The sequence below is a fragment of the Schistocerca serialis genome, chromosome 2, assembly GCF_023864345.2.
Source record: "Schistocerca serialis cubense isolate TAMUIC-IGC-003099 chromosome 2, iqSchSeri2.2, whole genome shotgun sequence".
Lineage (NCBI taxonomy): Eukaryota > Metazoa > Arthropoda > Insecta > Orthoptera > Acrididae > Schistocerca > Schistocerca serialis.
In genome coordinates this window covers 548,255,418-548,280,353 of record NC_064639.1, presented here as the reverse complement: position 1 = coordinate 548,280,353, position 24,936 = coordinate 548,255,418, and the positions used below count along the sequence as shown (strand labels likewise).

At 44.3% G+C, this 24,936-nt stretch overlaps 1 protein-coding gene across 3 annotated transcripts in view; it reads right to left on the bottom strand.

Moving 5' to 3' along the window:
- Window positions 1-24,936, bottom strand: part of LOC126457531 (uncharacterized) — a 221,914-nt gene that overhangs the window by 81,453 nt on the left and 115,525 nt on the right. For all 3 annotated transcript variants that reach the window (XM_050093884.1, XM_050093885.1, XM_050093883.1), the window contains exon 11: window positions 24,692-24,878. In XM_050093884.1, coding sequence (XP_049949841.1) covers window positions 24,692-24,878 — 187 coding nt within the window. The remainder of the gene's footprint in view (window positions 1-24,691; window positions 24,879-24,936) is intronic.

Here is a 24,936-nt window from a genome sequence, read left to right as displayed (position 1 = left end):
ATCTTAACAGGGACTGTTAAACCAGCTTAAGTAAAAATGTCTATTAGATTTCAGTTCTGACAGCACTTGGCCACAACATTCAAGATTAGATATTTTGTGTATGATAAATTTATTAATAGTGCATAACAATGTTTCATTCCCACAGCGTGTTAACCCTTTTAGTGCCAAATACGATCTGATCGTGATCCAGATTTTCGGCGAAAAATGCCAGTAATGATCTGATTGTGATGCCCTTCTCGTTCATTTTTTCTGTGCTTGAAGGCAAAGATGTTAGTATTTCCTAGCCAAGATGCAGAAGGAAGGTTGAACGCACTGTATATTGATCTTCTTTTTGATTGTCAGTGCAATTTGTCTATTAAAATAAATTTCTCTGTTGTTGTTTATTTACCAAATATTTTGCGGCAGCAGTGTGTTGTCAAGTAAGAAGCTGCCATTCAATATGAGTAATATGGAAAGTAGTGAAAGTGAAGATGAATTTGCAGGATCTGCAGAAAGTGAATTGGATTATGAGATGTTCGGTGGAGAAGAGGACTCGTCATTTTCTTCTTCAAGTGACGATTGTGCATCAGCAAATGACGACCAATCACAACTCAATTGTAGTGCAAATACTTTTGTTGAAATAATGGATGAGGCATCAGACAATCCGCCCCCTCCACACTTTGTTTATGCAGAATTACAAGGCCCTAAACATATACTAGCATACACCACACCAATTTTTTTCCCCAATTTGTTCTTTTCGCAACAGCTTCTTACGATTATGGTGACTGAGACTAACAAATACACTCACCAGGTGATTCAGTCAAAGCATTTATCACCAAATTCATGAATCAAACTGTGGCAACCAACAACTGTAGCAGAAATGAGGGCTTTTGTAGCAGTGATTTTGAATATGGGACTGATAAAAAAGCCGATGATTTTTAGTTATTGTTCAACTGATGCAAACCTGTTGACACCGTGGTTTTCACAAATGTTTTCACGCAACAGGTTTCAGTTGTTGCTGCGGTTCTTACATTTTGTAGACAATTCGAAATTTCACCCTCCTGGTCACCCATTATATGCTCCAACAGCCAAATTTCAAGTGTTGGTGGATATTGACAACAGTGCTTTCTGTCGCCACTACACTCCACACCAGCAACTGAGTGTTGATAAAAGTCTTGTTCGGACTCGCAGCTAATCCAGTACCTCCCCAATAAACATCATCACAGGTGGGGAGTCAAATTTTGGATGGTATGTGATTCAGTAAAAGTGATGATGATAAAAACGAAATAAAAAAGAATGGTGTGGGATATGTAGTCGTCATGAAACTACTCGCTCTTGGGAGCTACGTGCAAAAAGGTTACCATGTGTTTTGTGATAACTTTTTTACATCTATTCCTCTGGCAGAAAAGCTGTATTCAGTAGGCACTTATCTAACAGGAACAATTAGAAGAAACAGAAAATTCCTGCCATGTGGTCTTCTGTCAAATTATGCCGTAGGTCAGCTAAAGTTTTTCAGCAAATCTTTTATACTTCTCTGTGGCTTCAGACAGAAGAAATCACAGAGAAACCCAGTCATCGTTATTACATCATCCTCTGCTACATCATCAGAAAAAACAATTCGCAATAGGCAGTCGGTCAAGAAACCAGATGTAATTTTTGAATATAATAAGTACATGGGTGGCATTGACTCATCTGATATAATGACATACTGCTATTTAGATGAGAGGAGGACTGTCAAGATGCGGAAGAAGGTATTGTTCAGCATAATTGCTAGGATGTTGCTGAATGCATATGTTTAGTATAAGGAAAGCCTAAACCCCAATGACAAACCATGGACACGACTGAAGTTTAACACCATGGTCATTTGCAAACTTTCTCAACAGTGGTTTCAGGCAAGGGCTGCAACCACAAATGCAATTGATATAAATGTACCTGCTCCAACAGCATATGATGTAAAGACTCTTACAGGGATGGTTGGTTGGTTTAGGGATGAAAAGGGACCAAACTGCAGAGGTCATCGGTCCCTTTTTCCAAAATACTAAAAAATACCCACAGAGAATAAAATATGTTCAACAGAATAGGATACAGATGACACAGAACAAAAGAAACATAGACAAGGACCAGACAAAACAAAATAAGATCACACGGAGTGCGACGGTGGTTGGCCGACCATAGGAACAAAAAAAAAGGAAAATCCAACCACCGAAAACACATTAAAAACTGAGTTTAAAACCGTAGGCCAAAGGCCAGAATCAACACAAAACAATCAAATAAAACAGAAACACTCAGATTAAATGATAAAAACCCCCTGCCCGAATAAAACGTAAAACTAAGTCGGCAATAGCAGAGTCATCTGTTAAAAGGGCAGGGAGCGAGTCAGGCAGTGGGAACGACTGCCTGAGCACAACTAAAAGTGGACAGTCTAATAAAATGTGAACCACTGTCAAAACGGAGCAGCAGCGACATAAAGGTGGGTCCTCACGTCGCAATAGGTGGCCGTGCATCATCCATGTGTGCCCAATGCGCAGCCGGCAGACGACAACAGACTCCTTGCGAGAAACCCGCAAGGAGGACCGCCACACATCGGTCGTCTCCTTAACAGCCCGCAGCTTATTCAGGGATGGCAGGCCACGCCACTCATCAGCCCACATCCCAAGCACCTTACGGTGCAACACCAGCTGCTGATCGCGAGCCGTGAGGCCGATCTCCAAAGCTGGGGCGTCGATCGCCCCTTTGGCCAGCCTGTCAACACGTTCGTTCCCCGGGATGCCAACGTGACCTGGAGTCCAAACAAAGGCCACCGAACGACCAGAACGGATAATGGCGGAAACAGACTCCTGAATAGAGGATACCAGAGGAGAAGAGGGAAAGCAGCGGTCGATGGCCTGGAGGCTGCTCAGGGAGTCACTGCAGATGACGATGGACGTACCTGAGCAGGAACGCATATGCTCAAGACCGCGCAATATAGCCACCAGCTCTGCAGTAAAAATACTGCAGCCAGCCGGCAAGGAGCGCTGTTCAACATGGTCAACGTGAGCAAAAGCGTAGGCAGTGCGACCATCAACCAGGGAACCATCAGTGTACACAGCCTCACAGCTCGAAAATGAGGCGAGGAGCGCGAGAAAACGGCGACGAAGGGCTACAGGCGGAACCAAGTCCTTGGGTCCCTGTGCCAAGTCCAGACGGACGGACGGCCGGGGCAAACACCAGGGAGGCGTAGGTGCACGGACCCGGAAGGGAGGCAGAAGAGGGAAGGACCCCAGTTCCGACAGCAGGGACTGGACGTGGACAGCTATGGAAAGCCCAGATCTAGGTCGCCTTTCAGGCAGATGGAGGACCATGGCAGGGAAAAGCAGGCGATGATTGGGATGGCCCAGCGAGCAATGCACGTGGACAGCATAGTCAGCAAGCAGTCGATGGCGGCGAATCCGCAGCGGGGGAACCCCGGCCTCCACCAGTAGACTATCCACGGGGCTCGTACGAAAAGCGCCAGTTGCAAGCCGAACCCCACAGTGGTGTATGGGGTCTAACAACTTCAACACTGAGGGTGATGCAGACCCATAGGCCAGGCTCCCATAATCAAGCCTGGACTGCACAAGGGCCCTGTATAATCGCAACAGCGTGCAGCGATCCGCACCCCAAGATGTGTGGCTCAGGCAGCGGAGGGCGTTGAGGTGCCGCCAGCACTTTTGCTTCAGCTGAGTAATATGAGGAACCCATGTGAGCCGGGCATCAAAGACGAGTCCTAAGAAGCGGCAAGTGTCCACCATTTCAAGCAGGTGGCCATCGAGGTAAAGTTCAGGATGAGGGTGGACCGTCCGACGCCTGCAGAAGTGCATAACTCGAGTCTTGGCTGCAGAGAACTGAAAACCATGAGTCAGAGCCCATGATGCGGCCTTGCGAACGGCTACTTGCAGCCTGCGTTCGGCGACTCCCGTAGTCGTGGAGCTAAAGGAGATGCAGAAGTCGTCGGCATACAAAGAAGGAGACACCGACGACCCCACAGCTGCAGCCAGACCATTAATGGCCACTAGAAATAAGGAGACGCTCAACACCGAGCCCTGCGGGACCCCATTTTCCTGCGTATAAGATGAACTAGAGGCGGCACCGACTTGCACCCAGAAAGAGCAGCGCAATAGAAAGGTTTGAAGAAAAGCCGGGAGCCGACCACGAAGACCCCACTCATGCAACGTAGCAAGGATGTGATGCCTCCATGTGGTGTCATACGCCTTCCGCAGATCAAAAAATACAGCAACGAGATGCTGACGTCTGGCAAAGGCCGTACGGATAGCAGATTCCAGCCGCACCAAATTGTCCGCTGCAGACCGGCCCCGACGGAAGCCACCCTGGGATGGAGCAAGAAGACCGCGTGACTCAAGGGCCCAACACAAACGCCGCCCCACCATACGTTCGAGCAATTTGCACAAAACATTGGTGAGGGTAATGGGACGATAGCTGTCCACCGCCAGTGGGTCCGCACCGGGCTTCAAGATGGGGACAATAAGACCCTCTCGCCATTGCGACGGGAACACGCCCTCGCTCCAAATGCGGTTAAAGATGGTGAGAATGTGTCTCTGGCAGTCCCTGGAGAGATGCTTCAGCATCTGTGCGTGGATGCAGTCTGGTCCTGGTACTGTATCAGGGCAATCGGCGAGGGCAGCGAGGAATTCCCTCTCGCTGAAAGGAACATTGTATTTTTCAGAACGACGCATGTGGAATGATAACGGCGTCTGCTCGGCTCGCTCCTTTAGATGGCGAAAGGCGGGGGGATAAGTTGCAGTCGCAAAGCTCTCAGCAAAGTGCACAGCAAGGTGTTCAGCAATGGCGGCAGCGTCCGTGCAGACAGCGCCGTCCAAGGAGATCCCAGGGACACCCATAGGGGCCTGGTATGCGTAAATCCGCCGGATCCGGGACCACATGAGCGAGGGGGAGACACGGGAGCCCAAGGAGGAGACATACCTCTCCCAGCACTCCTGCTTACGGCGTGCAATAAGACGACGGGCCCCGGCACGGAGCCTCTTAAAGGCGATGAGGGTCTCGAGAGACGGGTGCCGCCTATGACGCTGGAGAGCCCGCCGACAGTCGCGAATAGCCTCAGCAATCTCCGGAGACCACCAGGAGACAGCCTTCCTCCGAGGGAGTCCAGAAGAGCGGGGGGAGACTCAATGGTGGAAGCGGAAGTAAAAGCCGGCCAGTCAGCCCTGTGGAGAGCACAGCGGGGCAGGCGCCCAGAAGAACGACACTGGGGCAGTGACAAATAGATGGGAAAATGGTCACTACCACACAGGTCGTCATGCACTCGCCATTGGACAGACGGTAAGAGGCTAGGCTGCAGATGGAAAGGTCAACGGCGGAGTATGTGCCATGCGCCACGCTAAAGTGTGTGGAGGAACCATCATTTAAAAGCGAAAGATCGAGCTGTGCTAATAAATGCTCAATGGTGGCGCCTCGACCTGTCGCCATTGACCCGCCCCACTGAGGGTTATGGGTGTTGAAGTCGCCCAATAACAAGAAAGGTGGCGGCAATTGGGCTATCAGCGCAGCCAGAACATGCTGCGCGACAGCACCATCCGGTGGAAGGTAAAGACTGCAGACGGTAACAGCCTGTGGCGTCCACACTCGAACAGCGACAGCCTCTAAAGCTGTTTGGAGAGGTACAAACTCGCTGTGAAGAGAGTTAAGGACATATATGCAGACGCCACCAGACACCCTTTCATAAGCTGCTCGGTTCTTATAATAACCCCGATACCCATGGAGGGCAGGGGTTCGCATTGCTGGAAACCAAGTTTCCTGCAGAGCAATGCAGAGGAAAGGATAAAGGCTGATAAGTTGGCGGAGCTCAGCTAGATGGTGGAAGAAACCGCTGCAGTTCCACTGATGGATGGTGTTGTCCATGGCTGAGAAGGCGTGAAGGGACTAGGAAGACAATTTACGCCACTTTTTCACTCGCTGCCTCTGATTCAGAACCCGCACGAGTGGCATCCATGGCGTCTGAGGGACCGGCGAGATCCAGGTCTTCAGCAGACGCCAGAATCTCGACCTCATCCTCAGACGCTGAGCTTGTTGGTAGCGGTGGGATGGGTGCCACCGCAACGTCGTTAGCCTTGGGGACTTTCTTCTTCTTCTGTTTCTCTCGCTGTGAATTCGGTGGGTCAGGCTGGGAGGGCCTCACTGGGTCAGTGTCAGGGACAGACGACGACCGGGAGGCCCTACGACCAGGGACCAGTGGTTGTTTGAGCCACTTGCGGCTGTCTGCTTTCGGACCGGTCGGAACTTGTGAAGGGAGATCCCCAAGGGATCCCTTACTGGCGAGAGGAGCCGAAGAAGACTTACGCTTCTCCGGCTGGGAGGGGGGAACTGATGTCCCCGATGGTGGGGGGTGTTGCTCCTGAAGTAGATGGAGCAGGAGCAACAGGGAGTTTAGTGCCCCCACCATCAAGGGGGCAGGTGTGGGCCTTCGACTCTGAGAGCTGAATGGAGTGGATGGAACTGTAGCAGGAGTGACAGTTGCGGCATAAGAAGATGTCATGCGCACTGGATGAAGCCGATCATATTTCCGCTTTGCCTCAGTGTACATCAGGCGGTCGAGAGTCTTGATTTCCATGATCTTCCGCTCCTTCTGCAGAATCGGACAGTCCGGCGAGCAAGGCGGATGGTGCGCACCACAGTTCACACAGATTGGAGGCGGGGCACAGGGATGATCAGGATGTGATGGTCGACCGCAATCGCGACAAACGAGGTCGGAAGCACAGCGTGAAGACATATGGCCAAACTTCCAACACTTGAAGCACCGCATCGGGGGAGGGATATAAGGCTTGACATCACAACGGTACACCATCACCTTGACCTTCTCAGGTAACGTGTCACCCTCGAAGGCCAAGATGAAGGCACCGGTGGCAACCTGACGATCCCTCAGACCCCGGTGGATGCGCCGGACGAAATGGACACCTCGACGCTCCAAGTTGGCGCGCAGCTCGTCATCGGACTGTAAAAGGAGATCCCTGTGGAAGATAATGCCCTGGACCATATTCAGACTTTTATGGGACATGATAGTTACGGAGACATCCCCCAGCTTAGTACAAGCGAGCAAGGCCCGCGACTGGGCGGAGGGTGCCGTTCTTATCAACACCGATCCGGACCGCATCTTGGACAAGCCCTCCACCTCCCCAAACTTGTCCTCTAAATGCTCTGCAAAGAACTGAGGCTTCACGGATAGAAAAGATTCCCCATCAGCTCTGGTACAGACAAGATATCTGGGCGAATACGTCTCACTTTCATTCAATGCCTTTCGTTCCTCCCACGGTGTGGCGAGGGAGGGGAAATATTTGGGGTCATAAACGTTACCTTTAAAATGGGCCCTCGAACGCTTAGAGACTGCTGGTGGCGGGCCACCAGCAAGAGAAGATGTGCCACGCTTCATTGCGTGTCAATCATCCTGATGCCACCTACTCCGACCAAGGGCCCTCCCCACGGGCGCCACCCAGCCACAGCAAAGGCCACCTGGCAGGATGGCCATTGCCGGGAGTCCCGATGCCCCAGGGAGATGGGCATCTACTCCTTGGCATACGTGGGGAGTTAACGGCGCAGGCATCAGTAGAGTGATCCCTGTGTTGTCAGGGGGCTACAACCAATAGGGTACATGGCGGCCCCACCACAAAGGACTGGCTACCGTGCTGGATGTTAGGTGACATGTGGTCCATGGTCGCCGTCAGTGCAGAAACTGGCCCAGCACATTGTGGGGCAGAAAGTGCACACAGGAGCGCATCCATGCCCAAGAGATGTAGAGCGGGCAGGACTGCAATGCAACGACGAAGAAGCTGGCGAAAGTTCTCAACGCAAGATGGACACAATGCACAAAGTAAGGCGCCCTTCCCCAATCGGCTCGCTCTTCGGAAAAATTTTGAGATATGGAGGTCAAACCCGACAGGGGACCATCACATAAGGCCAAAACGTTTGAGACTCCTTTTAGTCGCCTCTTACGACAGGCAGGAATACCGCGGGCCTATTCTTATCCCCGGACCCACAGGGGGGTCTTACAGGGAGAAAGGAATGCTACTGCAGTGTTTGTTCTATGAAGGGTAAGAAGCGGCGTTCACAAACAGTATGCATTTGTTGCAAGAAAGGACTGTATCCTTCATGTTTTGGTCAGTATGTGTGCAAGTAGTTGTCATAACTGCAACCTCACATTTGTCAGTGATTTGTGACTGAAGAACTGAGAACATGTTCAGAACAAAACAATTTTTTTGTTATGTTCTTTTTGATTTTTTCCTTAGTGTAATAAACAATTTTGTATTCCTTTACGATGTTTTTGTTAAGAAAACTACAGAGATTCCACATATACCTGAAATTTTTGAGTATATCATCATTTTATGGGTCTCAAGAGCGAAGTGAAATCAGTTTTAATTTTTTCCGATAGACCCTATTATGAAAAAATTTTTTTTCTCTGAAAATATGTTCTTTGACAATGTGTATTGCACATATTACTGTAGCCAGCAGCATTCCCTAAAAATAAAAAAAAAAATTACATTCCTTTATGCAACAGTTTCAATTTTATTGCAAGTATGGCAGAGGTTTGCATTTTACTGTACAATCGCATCATCTTTCGAGAAAACATCTGGCACTAAAAGGGTTAATTTTGTAAATATTAGCTGTTCCAGTTTACCGCATTGTATGCACCTATTTCAATAATCTCCTGACAAATGATCAGGGTAGTAATATTATATTCAAATGTTTTATGTTATACTTTTTGACTTGTTCCACACCCATGAGAATCATCTCATTTTTTTGGATCTATGGAATGAAAACTGAATAAATATGCCAGAAAACAAACATCCATAAGAAGATAGATAAAAAAATCAACTCACCAAGTGGTGGCTGTGGAACACACATATAAAAAGTTATTACATTTACCAGCTTTTGGAGCCAAGGCTCCTTCTTCTGGCAGAAGGAAGAAAGTGGAAGTAAGAGGGGTGGAGGAAAAGGACCGGTGAGGTTTAGGAAAAGGGAATGAGTTCAGAAAAGTCGCTCAGAATCCCAAGTCAGGGGAGACTTACCTTCACAACCCTTCTGCCAGAAGAAGGAGCCACTGGTTCCAAAAGCTTTCAAACTAAAATACCTTTTTATATGTGTGTTCTCCTGTCACTGCTTGGCGAGTAGATTTTTTTGTCTATCCAATTAATTACATTTTCTAACACAGATTTTTTCATTGATACATCTATAACAGGAAATAAACGATCACATCTATGAGATAATTCATTCTTATCAATACTTCCAACATATTATGTAAATGTGATGTAATGGAAATATTGAACATGTTCCTTAGAAAAGCTAATCAGCTGCTTCAGTTTCGCTTTCATGATTATCCACAGACACAGTCAAAGTCTAACAAAAGACTTTGTGCTAAAGCCGAACAAATAAAATTATTCTGTTGGTGTATTTTGTTACCTTCACAATGTCTTTTTGACTGTGTGAACAATAAAATTTTACTTCTTAAACTAAAATATGACATTTGCAGCAGCTCTTTTACATGGGTGTAGTATTATCTTCATAATAGAAAGCAGAGGGGCACAATCCCCCCCATGAACCATGGACCTTGCCGTTGGTGGGGAGGCTTGCGTGCCTCAGCGATACAGATAGCCGTACCATAGGTACAACCACAACGGAGGGGTATCTGTTGAGAGGCCAGACAAACGTGTGGTTCCTGAAGAGGGGCAGCAGCCTTTTCAGTAGTTGCAAGGGCAACAGTCTGGATGATTGACTGATCTGGCCTTGTAACAATAACCAAAACGGCCTTGCTGTGCTGGTACTGCGAACGGCTGAAAGCAAGGGGAAACTACGGCCGTAATTTTTCCCGAGGGCATGCAGCTTTACTGTATGCTTAAATGATGATGGCGTCCTCTTGGGTAAAATATTCTGGAGGTAAAATAGTCCCCCATTCGGATCTCCGGGCGGGGACTACTCAAGAGGATGTCGTTATCAGGAGAAAGAAAACTGGCGTTCTACGGATCGGAGCGTGGAATGTCAGATCCCTTAATCGGGCAGGTAGGTTAGAAAATTTAAAAAGGGAAATGGATAGGTTAAAGTTAGATATAGTGGGAATTAGTGAAGTTCGGTGGCAGGAGGAACAAGACTTCTGGTCAGATGACTACAGGGTTATAAACACAAAGTCAAATAGGGGTAATGCAGGAGTAGGTTTAATAATGAATAGGAATGCGGGTAAGCTACTACAAACAGCATAGTGAACGCATTATTGTGGCCAAGATAGATACGAAGCCCACACCTACTACAGTAGTACAAGTTTATATGCCAACTAGCTCTGCAGATGCCGAAGAAATTGAAGAAATGTATGATAAAATAAAAGAAATTATTCAGATAGTGAAGGGAGACGAAAATTTAATAGTCATGGGTGACTGGAATTCGAGTGTAGGAAAAGGGAGAGAAGGAAACGTAGTAGGTGAATATGGGTTGGGGCTAAGAAATGAAAGAGGAAGCTGCCTGATAGAATTTTGCACAGAGCACAACTTAATCATAGCTAACACTTGGTTTAAGAATCATGATAGAAGGTTGTATACATGGAAGAACCCTGGAGATACTAAAAGGTATCAGATAGATTATATAATGGTAAGACAGTGATTTAGGAACCAGGTTTTAAATTGTAAGACATTTCCAGGGGCAGATGTGGACTCTGACCACAATCTATTGGTTATGACCTGTAGATTAAAACTGAAGAAACTGCAAAAAGGTGGGAATTTAAGGAGATGGGACCTGGATAAACTGAAAGAACCAGAGGTTGTACAGAGTTTCAGGGAGAGCATAAGGGAACAATTGAAAGGAATGGGAGAAAGAAATACAATAGAAGAAGAATGGGTAGCTCTGAGGGATGAAGTAGTGAAGGCAGCAGACGATCAAGTAGGTAAAAAGAAGAGTGTTAGTAGAAATCCTTGGGTAACAGAGGAAATATTGAATTTAATTGATGAAAGGAGAAAATATAAAAATGCAGTAAATGAAGCAGGCAAAAAGGAATACAAACGTCTCAAAAATGAGATCGACAGGAAGTGCAAAATGGCTAAGCAGGGATGGCTAGAGGACAAATGTAAGGATGTAGAGGCTTATCTCACTAGGGGTAAGATAGATACTGCCTACAGGAAAATTAAAGAGACCTTTGGAGATAAGAGAACCACATTTATGAACATCAAGAGCTCAGATGGAAACCCAGTTCTAAGCAAAGAAGGGAAAACAGAAAGGTGGAAGGAGTATATAGAGGGTCTATACAAGGGCGATGCACTTGAGGACAATATTATGGAAATGGAAGAGGATGTAGATGAAGATGAAATGGGAGATACGATACTGCGTGAAGAGTTTGACAGAGCACTGAAGGACCTGCGTCGAAACAAAGCCCCCGGAGTAGACAACATTCCATTGGAACTACTGACGGCCTTGGGAGAGCCAGTCCTGACAAAACTCTACCATCTGGTGAGCAAGATGTATGAAACAGGCGAAATACCCTCAGACTTCAAGAAGAATATAATAATTACAATCCCAAAGAAAGCAGGTGTTGACAGATGTGAAAATTACCGAACAATCAGTTTAATAAGCCACAGCTGCAAAGTACTAACACGAATTCTTTACAGACGAATGGAAAAACTAGTAGAAGCCGACCTCGGGGAAGATCAGTTTGGATTCCGTAGAAATACTGGAACACGTGAGGCAATACTGACCTTACGACTTATCTTAGAAGAAAGATTAAGGAAAGGCAAACCTATGTTTCTAGCATTTGTAGACTTTGAGAAAGCTTTTGACAATGTTGACTGGAATACTCTCTTTCAAATTCTAAAGGTGGCAGGGGTAAAATACAGGGAGTGAAAGGCTATTTACAACTTGTACAGAAACCAGATGGCGGTTATAAGAGTTGAGGGACATGAAAGGGAAGCAGTGGTTGGGAAGGGAGTAAGACAGGGTTGTAGCCTCTCCCCGATGTTATTCAATCTCTATATTGAGCAAGCAGTAAAGGAAACAAAAGAAAAATTTGGAGTAGGTATTAAAATCCATGGAGAAGAAATAAAAACTTTGAGGTTCGCCGATGACATTGTAATTCTGTCAGAGACAGCAAAGGACTTGGAAGAGCAGTTGAATGGAATGGACAGTGTCTTGAAGGGAGGATATAAGATGAACATCAACAAAAGCAAAACGAGGATAATGGAATGTAGTCGAGTTAATTCAGGTGATGCTGAGGGTATTAGATTAGGAAATGAGACACTTAAAGTAGTAAAGGAGTTTTGCTATTTGGGGAGCAAAATAACTGACGATGGACGAAGTAGAGAGGATATAAAATGTAGACTGGCAATGGCAAGGAAAGCGTTTCTGAAGAAGAGAAATTTGTTAACATCGAGTATAGATTTAAGTGTTAGGAAGTTATTTCTGAAAGTATTTGTATGGAGTGTAGCCATGTATGGAAGTGAAACATGGACGGTAAATAGTTTGGACAAGAAGAGAATAGAAGCTTTTGAAATGTGGTGCTACAGAAGAATGCTGAAGATTAGATGGGTAGATCACATAACTAATGAGGAAGTATTGAATAGGATTGGGGAGAAGAGAAGTTTGTGGCACAACTTGACCAGAAGAAGGGATCGGTTGATAGGACATGTTCTGAGGCATCAAGGGATCACCAATTTAGTATTGGAGGGCAGGGTGGAGGGTAAAAATCATAGGGGGAGACCAAGAGATGAATACACTAAGCAGATTCAGAAGGATGTAGGTTGCAGTAGGTACTGGGAGATGAAGAAGCTTGCACAGGATAGAGTAGCATGGAGAGCTGCATCAAACCAGTCTCAGGACTGAAGACCACAACAACAACAACAACAGGGGTTCAATGACAAACTGCACCACAGGATTAACAATAAACTCAGAAAGCAGTACGACAAAGTATGCTGTCCTACAGGGTTTGGTAGCTGTCCAACTTTTGTTCTTAACCTACATAAATGAATGGCCAATAACTTTAAAACAGTGTCCACGTGCTGCAATGTCTGTTGGTGACACAAGGATATCAACCAAGGACCAAATCGTGACCAAATTCCAGACAGCATAAATGATAACTGAAAATGCCTACCACTGGTTCAAAGTAAACAGCATAAATGTTCATATTCTGAAATTTAAAACATATAAATTGCATATAGAAATTTAAATTAATAACTATATCATGAATATGTGTAAAAATCCTTGTGGTTCAGCTAAAAAGAATTAGTTTATATACTTGTACTCCCTGTTGTCTTCTGAAATTCTCTTTTGGGACAATTGAGATTAATTAAATGACTTATTCAACAAAAGCAAGCAGTAAAAAGATTGTTTAAAGCAAATGACCACAAATTGTGGAGAGTCATTTCCAGAAATCCTCAAATTTTAACTCTCATTTCCCAATACATTTATTCCTAAATGGAATTTATTGCCAATAAAAATATCAGTTTTGGGTGAATATTAGTTTATCCAATCAACATACAAGACAAAAATAATTTCCATGTACAGTGAATTTTTCTCTAGGGTTTAGAGCAGGGTTGTGTAATTTGATGCAAAGGCAAGCTCCACCAAATAGCAGATCTTACTAACATTTTAGGTTAGGCTTTACCATGACTGTTAAGGACATTAAATGAAATAACAAGTTTACTGTTACCAGTCACTGTTTATTTATATCCACAATCTTAGTGCTATACCTCCAAAAATTTTCTGATTCTTTAGATTCACAGATAGCATTCTTGTTAACTGCTTGACACACAACAGCGTTAGATGATAACACATCTCCACCGCTACAGATGGAGGTAATATTCTTTGATAAATATCAATCATCATCATTAAACTACCATGAACATCCATTTGATATGCACTGCTGGATAAAAGCCTCTTTTAGAGATTTTCCAAGCATTTAAGACTTCAATGATACACATTCATTCTGCTCCTGCATGTTTCCTGTAATCTATCCAACTTGTGTTAGGATATCATATTGGGTTTTCCTTATGTCTTGGAATAAAGCAAAGAACTTCGTTGTACCTCTATCATCCATTCACTTTGCTGCATTTTACACCAACCTCCTTTTCAATTCCATTACAATCACAATAACAGCTTCCATGCCAGCTTGTTCCCCAATTATTTTTTTAAATTCCTGTTACTCCTAGCTATTCCCAACACTGTTCTCTAAACAACTCTCAGTTTTTGAATGGTTTTTGCAACAGAAGTTCACACGTCACTCTTGTGAGACAAACCTAGTAATACACACAAACTGTAAACTTTCTATTTCAGGCACGTTGGAAGATCAGTTTTGAAAATTCTATTTAGTTCACCAAATGTACACCAGATAATTTTCAGTATTTTGTTTATTTCTTTTGCTGTCTGGCCAGTCCTTGTCTTCAACTATTTTAGCATAAAAGCTCGTGTATTGGTTCTATGAGTTAATTTTTAATTTGTGTCTTGTCAATGTGTTGATTGTACATTATTTTATGCTTATTTTGATAGTGTCTTATTTCAAATTTGCTCTATTAAGATCTTGACATTAAGGTTTAGTAGCAGCAAACGGTACAATGCCAGCAACAAAACAAAGATGGTTCAGGTATGTCCCTTTGACCTGTAGTTACTTTATCCACTCAAGGATCAGAAAACTACTTATAGGACCATTGTGAATAGTTTTCGTAATATGGAATCTTCTAACAAGATTCCTCGTTCAATTCTGAAATTCTTAAAATAGTGATGAAGTCTTAATGGAACATATCCTTTAGTATACCAACAAAACTTGACTCAATACTGCATGAAACCCAGTCACATAAATATTAAGCTAGCAATAGGAGATAAACAGTGGCTATTTAACAACATTATTTCAAGTAACAGCAACTTATCTCAAGTAGCTTCTTTCCTATTAATTTTATTATGTTAAATTCAACCTGTATAGGCAGAAATACATAGCAGTGTGGAGAAAGTTCAGTGTTAATATAATCCACATATTTACAATGTTAGGAAAAGGATAGACTGTACTCACCATAAAGGTGACCTGTTGAGTTGCAGACAGACACAATAAAAAGACTGTTAAATATTCAGCTTTTGGCCAAAGCCTTCTTCAGCAGAGAAAACACACACACACACACACACAAAAGCAATCACACCTCATGCACACGAGTGATACCATAGGCAACTCAAACCGGAAGGCGACTGTCACATGAATAGCAATCTGGAGTGTGGCGGGGAAGGTGGATGGATAATAAGTTATGAGTGGGGGGCAGAGAGGAGCATTGTCTGGCGGAGCGTGCAGGGACCAGATGGCGGCCTGACGTGACAGCCAGGCACAGAATCGGGAGGTTGTGTGTGTGTGTGTGTGTGTGTGTGTGTGTGTGTGTGTGTGTGTGTGTGAAAGGGGGGGGGCAGGAAGTGGAAAAGTAAAGGAATTGGGGCTGGGATTGGGAATGGCGTAGGGGTAGCCAATGAGGATGTAGAGGTTGAGTAGGTGACGGAACACAATTCCAAAAGGGAAGATCTATAGTAGGATGTTCCTCACTTCAGGATATGATGATAGATAATCAGTGCCTTGAAGAAGGATGTGGTTCAGCTGTTCCAGTCTGGGATGGTACTTTGTTGACACAATCTGGCACTCCAGGATGTGGGACTCAGGTATGGCACTGGGGTAACAGGAAATGACATAGAAAATGAGCAAATGAAGGCAATGGGTGTGGGTGGTTGTAAGGGGAGGTGGATCGAAAGGAAAAAAATGTATAGGTACACAAAAACAGGCACAAATATGTAAAAATATGCACAAATATGTAAAAATATGCACAAATACATAAAAATGTACAGAAACATGGGAAAAAAGGAGCATATGAGGTGTGGAAGTTTGTGTGGCACACACTGGTGTGGAATATAAAATGCAAAAATATGTGCGGATGGAGGAAGAAATATGATTAATATTACAGTCCATGGGAAGTATTTGGGACATGAGGTATTGCACAAACAATTGACATGGCTACATGGCCAGCCGGTGTTGTGTGTGGATGAGATCGTTGACACAGTGGAGCTCAGAAGTGCAGTGTGCAGTCTGGAAGGTGATGAAAAAACACAGGACGGAGGAGAAAGAACAGACACTGAGAAGGGTAATGCTTTAGAGAACAGTAACAAGGGAAAACAATACAGAGTTGTGGGATGGAAGAAATGTCCAAAATCAAACCAACCTGAAGTTTTCAGTAGATGTGTACATATTTAATTTTCAATAGTTGTTTCTCTATCATTAATCTATATCCTAACTCGATACACATTCCTCAAGGTTCTTCTTCATGGCAGAATCTGTTGAACATGAAGAACTGACTCTTCATGCCTTCTTTTACTTATATGTTGTTGCAACATGCAACAGTTATATTAGATTGTATGATGGCATCCTGTTTCTGTCTAGGAAGCACAACAATGAAGCAGAATTGATTCATTCTATGATATTCTGAATGATTCTCATTGACAGCACATAATAATTTTTTCCTCAGATTTGGTTGCATAAATATGTTTGAAAGTTCTAGCAGAATGTAGAAAATTAAGGAGTAAATGAGATTACTCACCAAATAGCAGAAGTGTTGAGTCACCTACAACAGATACACACAAGTGAGGAAGAAACAATATTATGAGAAGGAAAGTTGCTACGCACCATATAGTGGAGATGCTGTCACAGATAGGGGTACAACAAAAAGATTTTCACACTTATAACTTTTGGCCAACGGCCTATGTCAACAAGAGACACATATACATACACGCCCACACCCACGCCCGCCCATGCACTCATGCACGCACGCGCGTGCCCGCCCGCGCGCGCGCGCGCGCACACGCACGCACACACACACACACACACACACACACACACACACACACACACACGACTGCAGTCTCAGGCAACTGAAACCACACTGCAAGCAGCAGCACCAGTGCATGATGGGAGTGGTGACTGGGTGGGGAAAAGGAGGACACTGGGGCAGGGAGGGGAAGGGATAGTATGGTGGGGATGGCGGACAGTGAAGTGCTGCTGCAGGCAGGGGAGAGGTGGGAAGGGAGCGGGAGAGTAGCAGAAAAGGAGGGAAAATATATATATATATATTTGTGCGTATTTATGTGTTTGTTTGTGTTTCTATCGACCTGCCAGCGCTTTCGTATGGTAAATCCCATCATCTTTGTTTTTAAATATATTTTTCCCGCGTGGAATGTTTCCCTCTGTTATATATATACATCCCCATCATCTTTGTTTTTAAATATATTTTTCCCGCGTGGAATGTTTCCCTCTGTTTTATATATATATATATATATAACAGAGGGAAACATTCCACGCGGGAAAAATATATTTAAAAACAAAGATGATGGGGATATATATATATATAACAGAGGGAAACATTCCACGCGGGAAAAATATATTTAAAAACAAAGATGATGGGACTTACCATACGAAAGCGCTGGCAGGTCGATAGAAACACAAACAAACACATAAATACACACAAAATTCTAGCTTTCACAACCAATGGTTGCTTCGTCAGGAAAGAGGGAAGGAAAGGGAAAGACAAAAGGATGTGGGTTTTAAGGGAGAGGGTAAGGAGTCATTCCAATCCCGGGAGCGGAAAGACTTACCTTAGGGGGAAAAAAGGACAGGTATACACTCCACACACATATCCAACCGCACATACACAGACACAAGCAGACATTTGTAAAGGCAAAGAGTTTGGGCAGAGATGTCAGTCAAGGCGGAAGTACAGAGGCAAAGATGTTGTTGAAAGACAGGTGAGGTATGAGCGGTGGCAACTTGAAATTAGCGGAGGTTGACGCCTGGCGGATAACGAGAAGAGAGGATATACGGAAGGGCAAGTTCCCATCTCCGGAGTTCTGACAGGTTGGTGTTAGTGGCAAGTATCCGGATAACCCGGACAGTGTAACACTGTGCCAAGATGTGCTGGCCGTGTACCAAGGCATGTTTAGCCACAGGGTGATCCTCATTACCAACAAACACTGTCTGCCTGCGTCCATTCATGCGAATGGACAGTTTGTTGCTGGTCATTCCCACATAGAAAGCTTCACAGTGTAGGCAGGTCAGCTGGTAAATCAAGTGGGTGCTGTCACACGTGGCTCTGCCTTTGATCATGTACACCTTCCGGGTTACAGGACTGGAGTAGGTGGTGGTGGGAGAGTGCATGGGGCAGGTTTTACACCGGGGGCAGTTACAAGGGTAGGAGCCGGAGGGTAGGGAAGGTGGTTTGGGGATTTCATAGGGATGAACCAATAGGTTACGAAGGTTAGGTGGACGGCGGAAAGACACCTTCGGTGGAGTGGGGAGGATTTCGTGAAGGATGGATCTCATTTCAGTGCAGGATTTGAGGAAGTCGTATCCCTGTTGGAGAGCCACATTCAGAGTCTGATTCAGTCCCGGAAAGTATCCTGTCACAAGTGGGGCACTTTTAGGATTCTTCTGTGGGAGGTTCTGGGTTTGGGGGGATGAGGAAGTGGCTCTGGTTATTTGCTTCTGTACCAGGTCAGGAGGGTAGTTGCGGGATGCGAAAGCTGTTTTCAGGTGGTTGGTGTAAAGGTTCAGGGATTCAGGACTGGAGCAGATTCGTTTGTCACAAAGACTTAGGCTGTAGGGAAGGGACCGTTTGATATGGAATGGGTGGCAGCTGTCATAATGGAGGTACTGTTGCTTGTTGGTGGGTTTGATGTGAACGGATGTGTGATGCTGGCCATTGGACAGATGGAGGTCAACGTCGAGGAAAGTGGCATGGGATTTGGAGTAGGGCCAGGTGAATCTGATGGAACCAAAGGATTTGAGGTTGGAGAGGAAATTCTGGAGTTCTTCTTCACTGTGAGTCCAGATCATGAAGATAGCATCAATATGTCTGTACCAAACTTTGGGTTGGCAGGCCTGGGTAACCAAGAAGGCTTCCTCTAAGCGACCCATAAATAGGTTGGCGTACGAGGGGGCCATCCTGGTACCCATGGCTGTTCCCTTTAATTGTTGGTATGTCTGGCCTTCGAAAGTGAAGAAGTTGTGAGTTAGGATGAAGCTAGCTAAGGTAATGAGGAAAGAGGTTTTAGGTAGGGTGGCAGCTGATCGGCGTGAAAGGAAGTGCCCCATCGCAGCGAGGCCCTGGACGTGCGGGGGCCCTGGACGTGCGGGATATTTGTGTATAAGGAAGTGGCATCAATGGTTACAAGGATGGTTTCTGGGGGTAATAGATTGGGTAAGGATTCAAGCATTCAAGAAAGTGGTTGGTGTCTTTGATGAAGGATGGGAGACTGCATGTAATGGGTTGAAGGTGTTGATCTACGTAGGCGGAGATACGTTCTGTGGCGGCTTGGTAACCAACTACAGTAGGGCAGCCGGGATGATTGGGTTTGTGAATTTTAGGAAGTAGGTAGAAGGTAGGGGTGCGGAGTGTCTGTGGGGTCAGGAGGTTAATGGAGTCAGGTGAAAGGTTTTGTAGGGGGCCTAAGGTTATGAAGATTCCTTGAAGCTCCGCGTCAGGAATGGGATTACCTTGGCAAACTTTGTAAGTAGTGTTGTCTGAAAGCTGATGCAGTCCCTCAGCCACATACTCCCGACGATCAAGTACCACGGTCGTGGAACCCTTGTCCACCGGAAGAATGACGATGGATCGGTCAGCCTTCAGATCACGGATAGCCGGCCTTCAGCTGTAGTGATGGGAATAGGATTAAGGTTTTTCAAGAAGGACTGAGATGCAAGGCTGGAAGTGAGAAATTGCTGGAAGGTTTGGAGAGGGTGGTTTTGAGGAAGAGGAGGTGGGTCCGCGCTGTGATGGAGGACAGAACTGTTCCAGGCAGGGTTCAATTTGGATAGTGTCTTGGGGAGTTGGATCATTAGGAGTAGGACCAGGGTTATTTTTCTTCATGGCAAAGTGATATTTCCAGCAGAGAGTGTGAGTGTAGGACAGTAAATCTTTGATGAGGGCTGTTTGGTTGAATCTGGGAGTAGGGCTGAAGGTGAGGCCTTTGGATAGGACAGAGGTTTCGGATTGGGAGAGAGAGTTGGAGGAAAGGTTAACTACCGAATTGGGGTGTTGTGGTTCCAGATTGTTTTGATTACAATTTTGAGGTTTTGGGGGGAGTGGAGCTGGAAGTGGGAGATTGAGTAGATGGGAGAGACTGGGTTTGTGTGCAATGAGAAGAGGTTGAGGTTTGCTGGAAAGGTTGTGGAGGGTGAGTGAGTTGCCTTTCCGGAGGTGGGAAACCAGGAGATTGGATAGTTTTTTGAGGTGGAGGGTGGCATGCTGTTCTAATTTGCAGTTGGCCTGTAGGAGGATGATCTGAACAGCCAGTGTGGATGTGGGAGAGGAAAGACTGAGGACTTTAATACGGATAGGAGTTGACGGGTGTGTTCATTGGCTAAGTTGATGTGTAGGTGAAGGATTAGGCAGGTGAAGGCTATGGATTGTTCAGTTTGGAACTGGTATAGGGACTGATGGAAAGACAGGTTACAGCCAGAGATGGGAACTTTAAATGTGAGGCCTTTGGGGGTAATGCCAAATGTCAGACAAGCCTGAGTAAATAAAATATGGGAGTGTAATCTGGCTAGGGCGACGACATGTTTGCGGAGGGAATGTAAATAAAACTTAATTGAGTCGTTGTGGGGATGTTGTGAGGGTGACATGGTGTTAGAATGTGGAAAGTGTAACATGAGGCTCAAATGAAAATAAATATAAAAATATATGGGGAGAGATAAAGGTGAACTAGAAAGCAACTGGAGATCTGGTGTGAAAAAACTCGAAAAAGTGTTGGTTAAAGCTGAGCTATGTTGATCCTGTGATGAACTTAGGTTGGTAAACAACGATGTGCACAAAGGTTAGGCTGTTGTGTTGCCTCCAAAACACGTTAAAGGGTGGAGAAATCCGGGAAAATATCGAAAAAACTGCTTGTAAATGTATTAGTTTTGTGGTGGCAGATTGTGAAAATGAGGCTAACAATTGTCTGACAAAGAAATAATCACGTTAAAACCTGTGGGAAGCGGCTGAAAAATGATCGGTGATGTGGGAAAAACGGAAATGGAAATATAGCGAATGTTGTTAGAACTAGCCAAAATGGTTGATTAATAGGTGAAAGGAACTGTTTGTGAACTGGGAACAGTGGATTTTATAGCAGCGGTAGTGTTGAAAGTGGAAAATATGTTTTTTGGTTATGGTTTGGAAGTAAGTTACATATTATTGAATTTATATATATATGCAGGATAAAATTGTATGGTAGATTACAGTAAAAAGGAGAATGTGAATACAAAGTGAAACTACTTGCACAAACAAAAAGAGAAAGTAAGATGACAGAAAAGATTTCGAAATGCAACAGTGACAATAACAAACGTAGTTGTTGGGTTCAAATTAATGATATGAATATAATAGAGGGAAACATTCCACGTGGGGAAAATATATCCAAAAACAAAGATTCTGTAACTTACCAAACGAAAGTGTTGGTACGTTGATAGAAACAATAACAAAGAAAAACACACACACAAATTTCAAGCTTTCGCAACCCACTGTTGCTTCATCAGGAAAGAGGGAAGGAGAGGGAAAGACGAAAGGATGTGGGTTTTAAGGGAGAGGATAAGGAGTCATTCCAATCCCGGGAGCGGAAAGACTTACCTTGGGGGGGAAAAGGGACAGGTATACACTTGCACACATGCACATATCCATCCGTACATAACAGACACAAGCAGACATATGTAAAGGCAAAGAGTTTGGGTAGAGATGTCAGTCGAGGCGGAAGTACAGAGGTTCATCCCTATGAAACCCCCAAACCACCTTCCCTCTGGCTCCTACCCTTGTAACCGCCCCCGTTGTAAAACCTGTCCCATGCACCCTCCCACTACCACCTACTCCAGTCCTGTAACCCGGAAGGCGTACGTGATCAAAGGCAGAGCTACGTGTGACAGCACCCACGTGATTTACCGACTGACCTGCCTACACTGTGAAGCTTTCTATGTGGGAATGACCAGCAACAAACTGTCCATTCGCATGAACGGACATAGGCAGACAGTGTTTGTTGGTAATGAGGATCACCCTGTGGCTAAACATGCCTTGGTACACGGCCAGCACATCTTGGCACAGTGTTACACAGTCCGGGTTATCTGGATACTTCCCACTGACAACAACCTATCACAACCGGAGATGGGAACTTGTCCTTCAATATATCCTCTCTTCTCGTTACCCACAAGGCCTCAACCTCCGCTAATTTCAAGTTGCCGCTGCTCATACCTCACCTGTCATTCAATAACATCTTTGCCTCTGTACTTCTGCCTCGACTGACATCTCTACCCAAACTCTTTGCCTTTACATATGTCTGCTTGTGTCTGTTATGTGCAGATGGATATGTGCGAGTGTATACCTGTCCCCCCCCCCCCCCCCCCCCAAGGTAAGTCTTTCCGCTCCCGGGATTGTAATGACTCCTTACCCTCTTCCTTAAAACCCACATCCTTTCATCTTTCCCTTTCCTTCCCTCTTTCCTGACGAAGCAAACTTGGGTTGCGAAAACTTGAAATTTGTGTGTGTGTTTTTTATTGTTTTTATTGTCTCTATCAACGTACCAACGCTTTCGTTTGGTAAGTTACAGCTCCTTTGTTGATTATATATATATGGTTGTGCCTATCTGCACCTCAGCATCTCAGCTATATGGTGAGTAGCAACTTTCCTTCTCATGATATTGTTACATTCCATCCTGGATTTTCCATTGTTAAATGAAGAAGAAAACTTGTTAGCTTTCAGAATAAATTCTTTATTGATCTAAAATACAAATACACAGAGTCAGCACAATGAAAGGATGTGTGTGTGTGTGTGTGTGTGTGTGTGTGTGTGTGTGGGGGGGGGGGGGGGCGTAACAAGTTTTCTCTTTCATGTATGCCTGTCAACAACTCAACACTTCGGCTGTTCAGTGAGATGTCTTCTTATCTCTTATATTATCTTCATTTTTTCGCAAACTGGTAGATAACTTATGCTGAAAATCTTATCTTTTTCTGACAATTTCATCAAATTTACATAAATCGATGTTGATGTGTCAGGGTTGATTCTCAGTAAATTCTTAGTGATTATACTCCAATATGTCTTACTTCATCTTTTGGTATGATTCAGAGACCATTTGCTGGATTTTAACCATTCTCATTTTCTCTTAATATTACAGTTCATAAATTATCATTAAACTACAAAATTGCGACATGTAACCAGTGCACTGATGAGCAGATTGTTAGTGTGTAAAAATAATGGAAGAATTATAAAGTAATAACAGTTAAAAAGAATATATATTGCATTATACACTGAAGAGCCAAGGAAACTGGTACACCTACCTAATATCGTGTAGGGGCCCCGCAAGCATGCAGAAGTGCTGCAACATAATGTGGTATGGACTTGACTAATGTCTGAAGTAGTGTTGAAGAGAATTGACACCATGAATCCTGCAGGGCTGTCCATAAATCCGTAAGAGTACGAGGGGGTGGAGATCTCTTCTGAATGTAACATATCTCTTCTGAACAGCACATGCAAGGCATCCCAGATATACTCAATAATGTTTGTGTCTGGGGACTTGTTGGCCAGCAGAAGTTTTGGAACTCAGAAGTGTGATCCTGGAGTCACTCTGTAGCACTTCTGGATGTGTGGGGTGTCACATTGTCCCCACTTCATTGCTACCTTGGAGAGGCTGTGTCCCTTCGTTCGTGTGCCGACTGTAACACCATGTTCAATCTCACATAAATCTTGATAACTTGCCTTATAACAGCAGTAACCAAACTAACAACTGTGCCAAAGACTTGTTGTCTTATATAGGCACTGCCAACTGTAGTGTCATATTCTGCCTGTTCACGTATCTCTGTCTATACCAGTTTCTTTGGCACTTCTGTGTAATACAGAGAAGGCAAAAGAAATGCATCTTTTTAGATGTGCATCACACTGAAAAAAGAAGAGTGATGGGGTTGCCATTTTTAGCCAAGGTCACAGTGTAAAATCAATGATCAGTGATGAAGCACAATTCTACCTGAATGTTACAGTGTACAATGAGTACTGTAGGCGAAACTCAACAAATAGGTCACAAAAGTTGTTCCACTGGCTTCGCCACAGCTCCAGTATCACAGGTAAAGATCAACAGCAAGTATTATTTTTACTTTAAAGAGGAGAATGCCAGTCACATCTGTGTATTACAATGAAGTGTTAAATGACTCCTTTGATCCTGAGCAAATAAAGAAGGAACTTATCACAAAATCAGGTTTTTCAGAGAGTGATGCAATAATCCACATGATTAGACCATGAATGACCATAGTAAAACACATCCTCCTCCAAAAGACAATCTTTCAACCCTACGATATTGCATGGGTCACACAACCATTTGTGATTTATTCTTGTGGAAGAACTTGATAGCCAATTTGTATACAAAAAAAAAAAAAAAAAAAAAAAAAAAAAAAAAAAAAAAAAAAAAAAAAAAAAAAAAAAAATGACGCTCAGTAGATGATTTAAAAATGTCACTCATCAAAGAACTATAGCTAAGCTACATAAATGTTAAGGGGACAATTTTATCTAGGACACGAATGAAATCATACAAATTGAAAGACAAAGTGTTTCCACTGCCCATTCATGCTTTTGTTCTAGTTGAGACAACGACAATTTTCAAAGAATCTGTAATTTGCAGTGCCAAATTTCAAAGCAGTTTCAGTTTAAACATGTAAACAGAAAGAGGAGCAATATACCTGTGAATTCTGTCTTGTTCATATACACATAAGTAGCCATTTTTTCCGATATCCATAATGTGTCTTCACCACATGCCACAATTACAGTACACTGAGGCCGAAGATTGCAAAGATAATTATCAGTCAATTTGTTTCGGAACTGTTCCAGTGGTGTCGTCTCTTGGAAAACATAGTCACTCACTAAAACCTATTAACCAGAAGACACACCCATCAGTGTAAGTTATGATCATGTGACATTGAAAAAT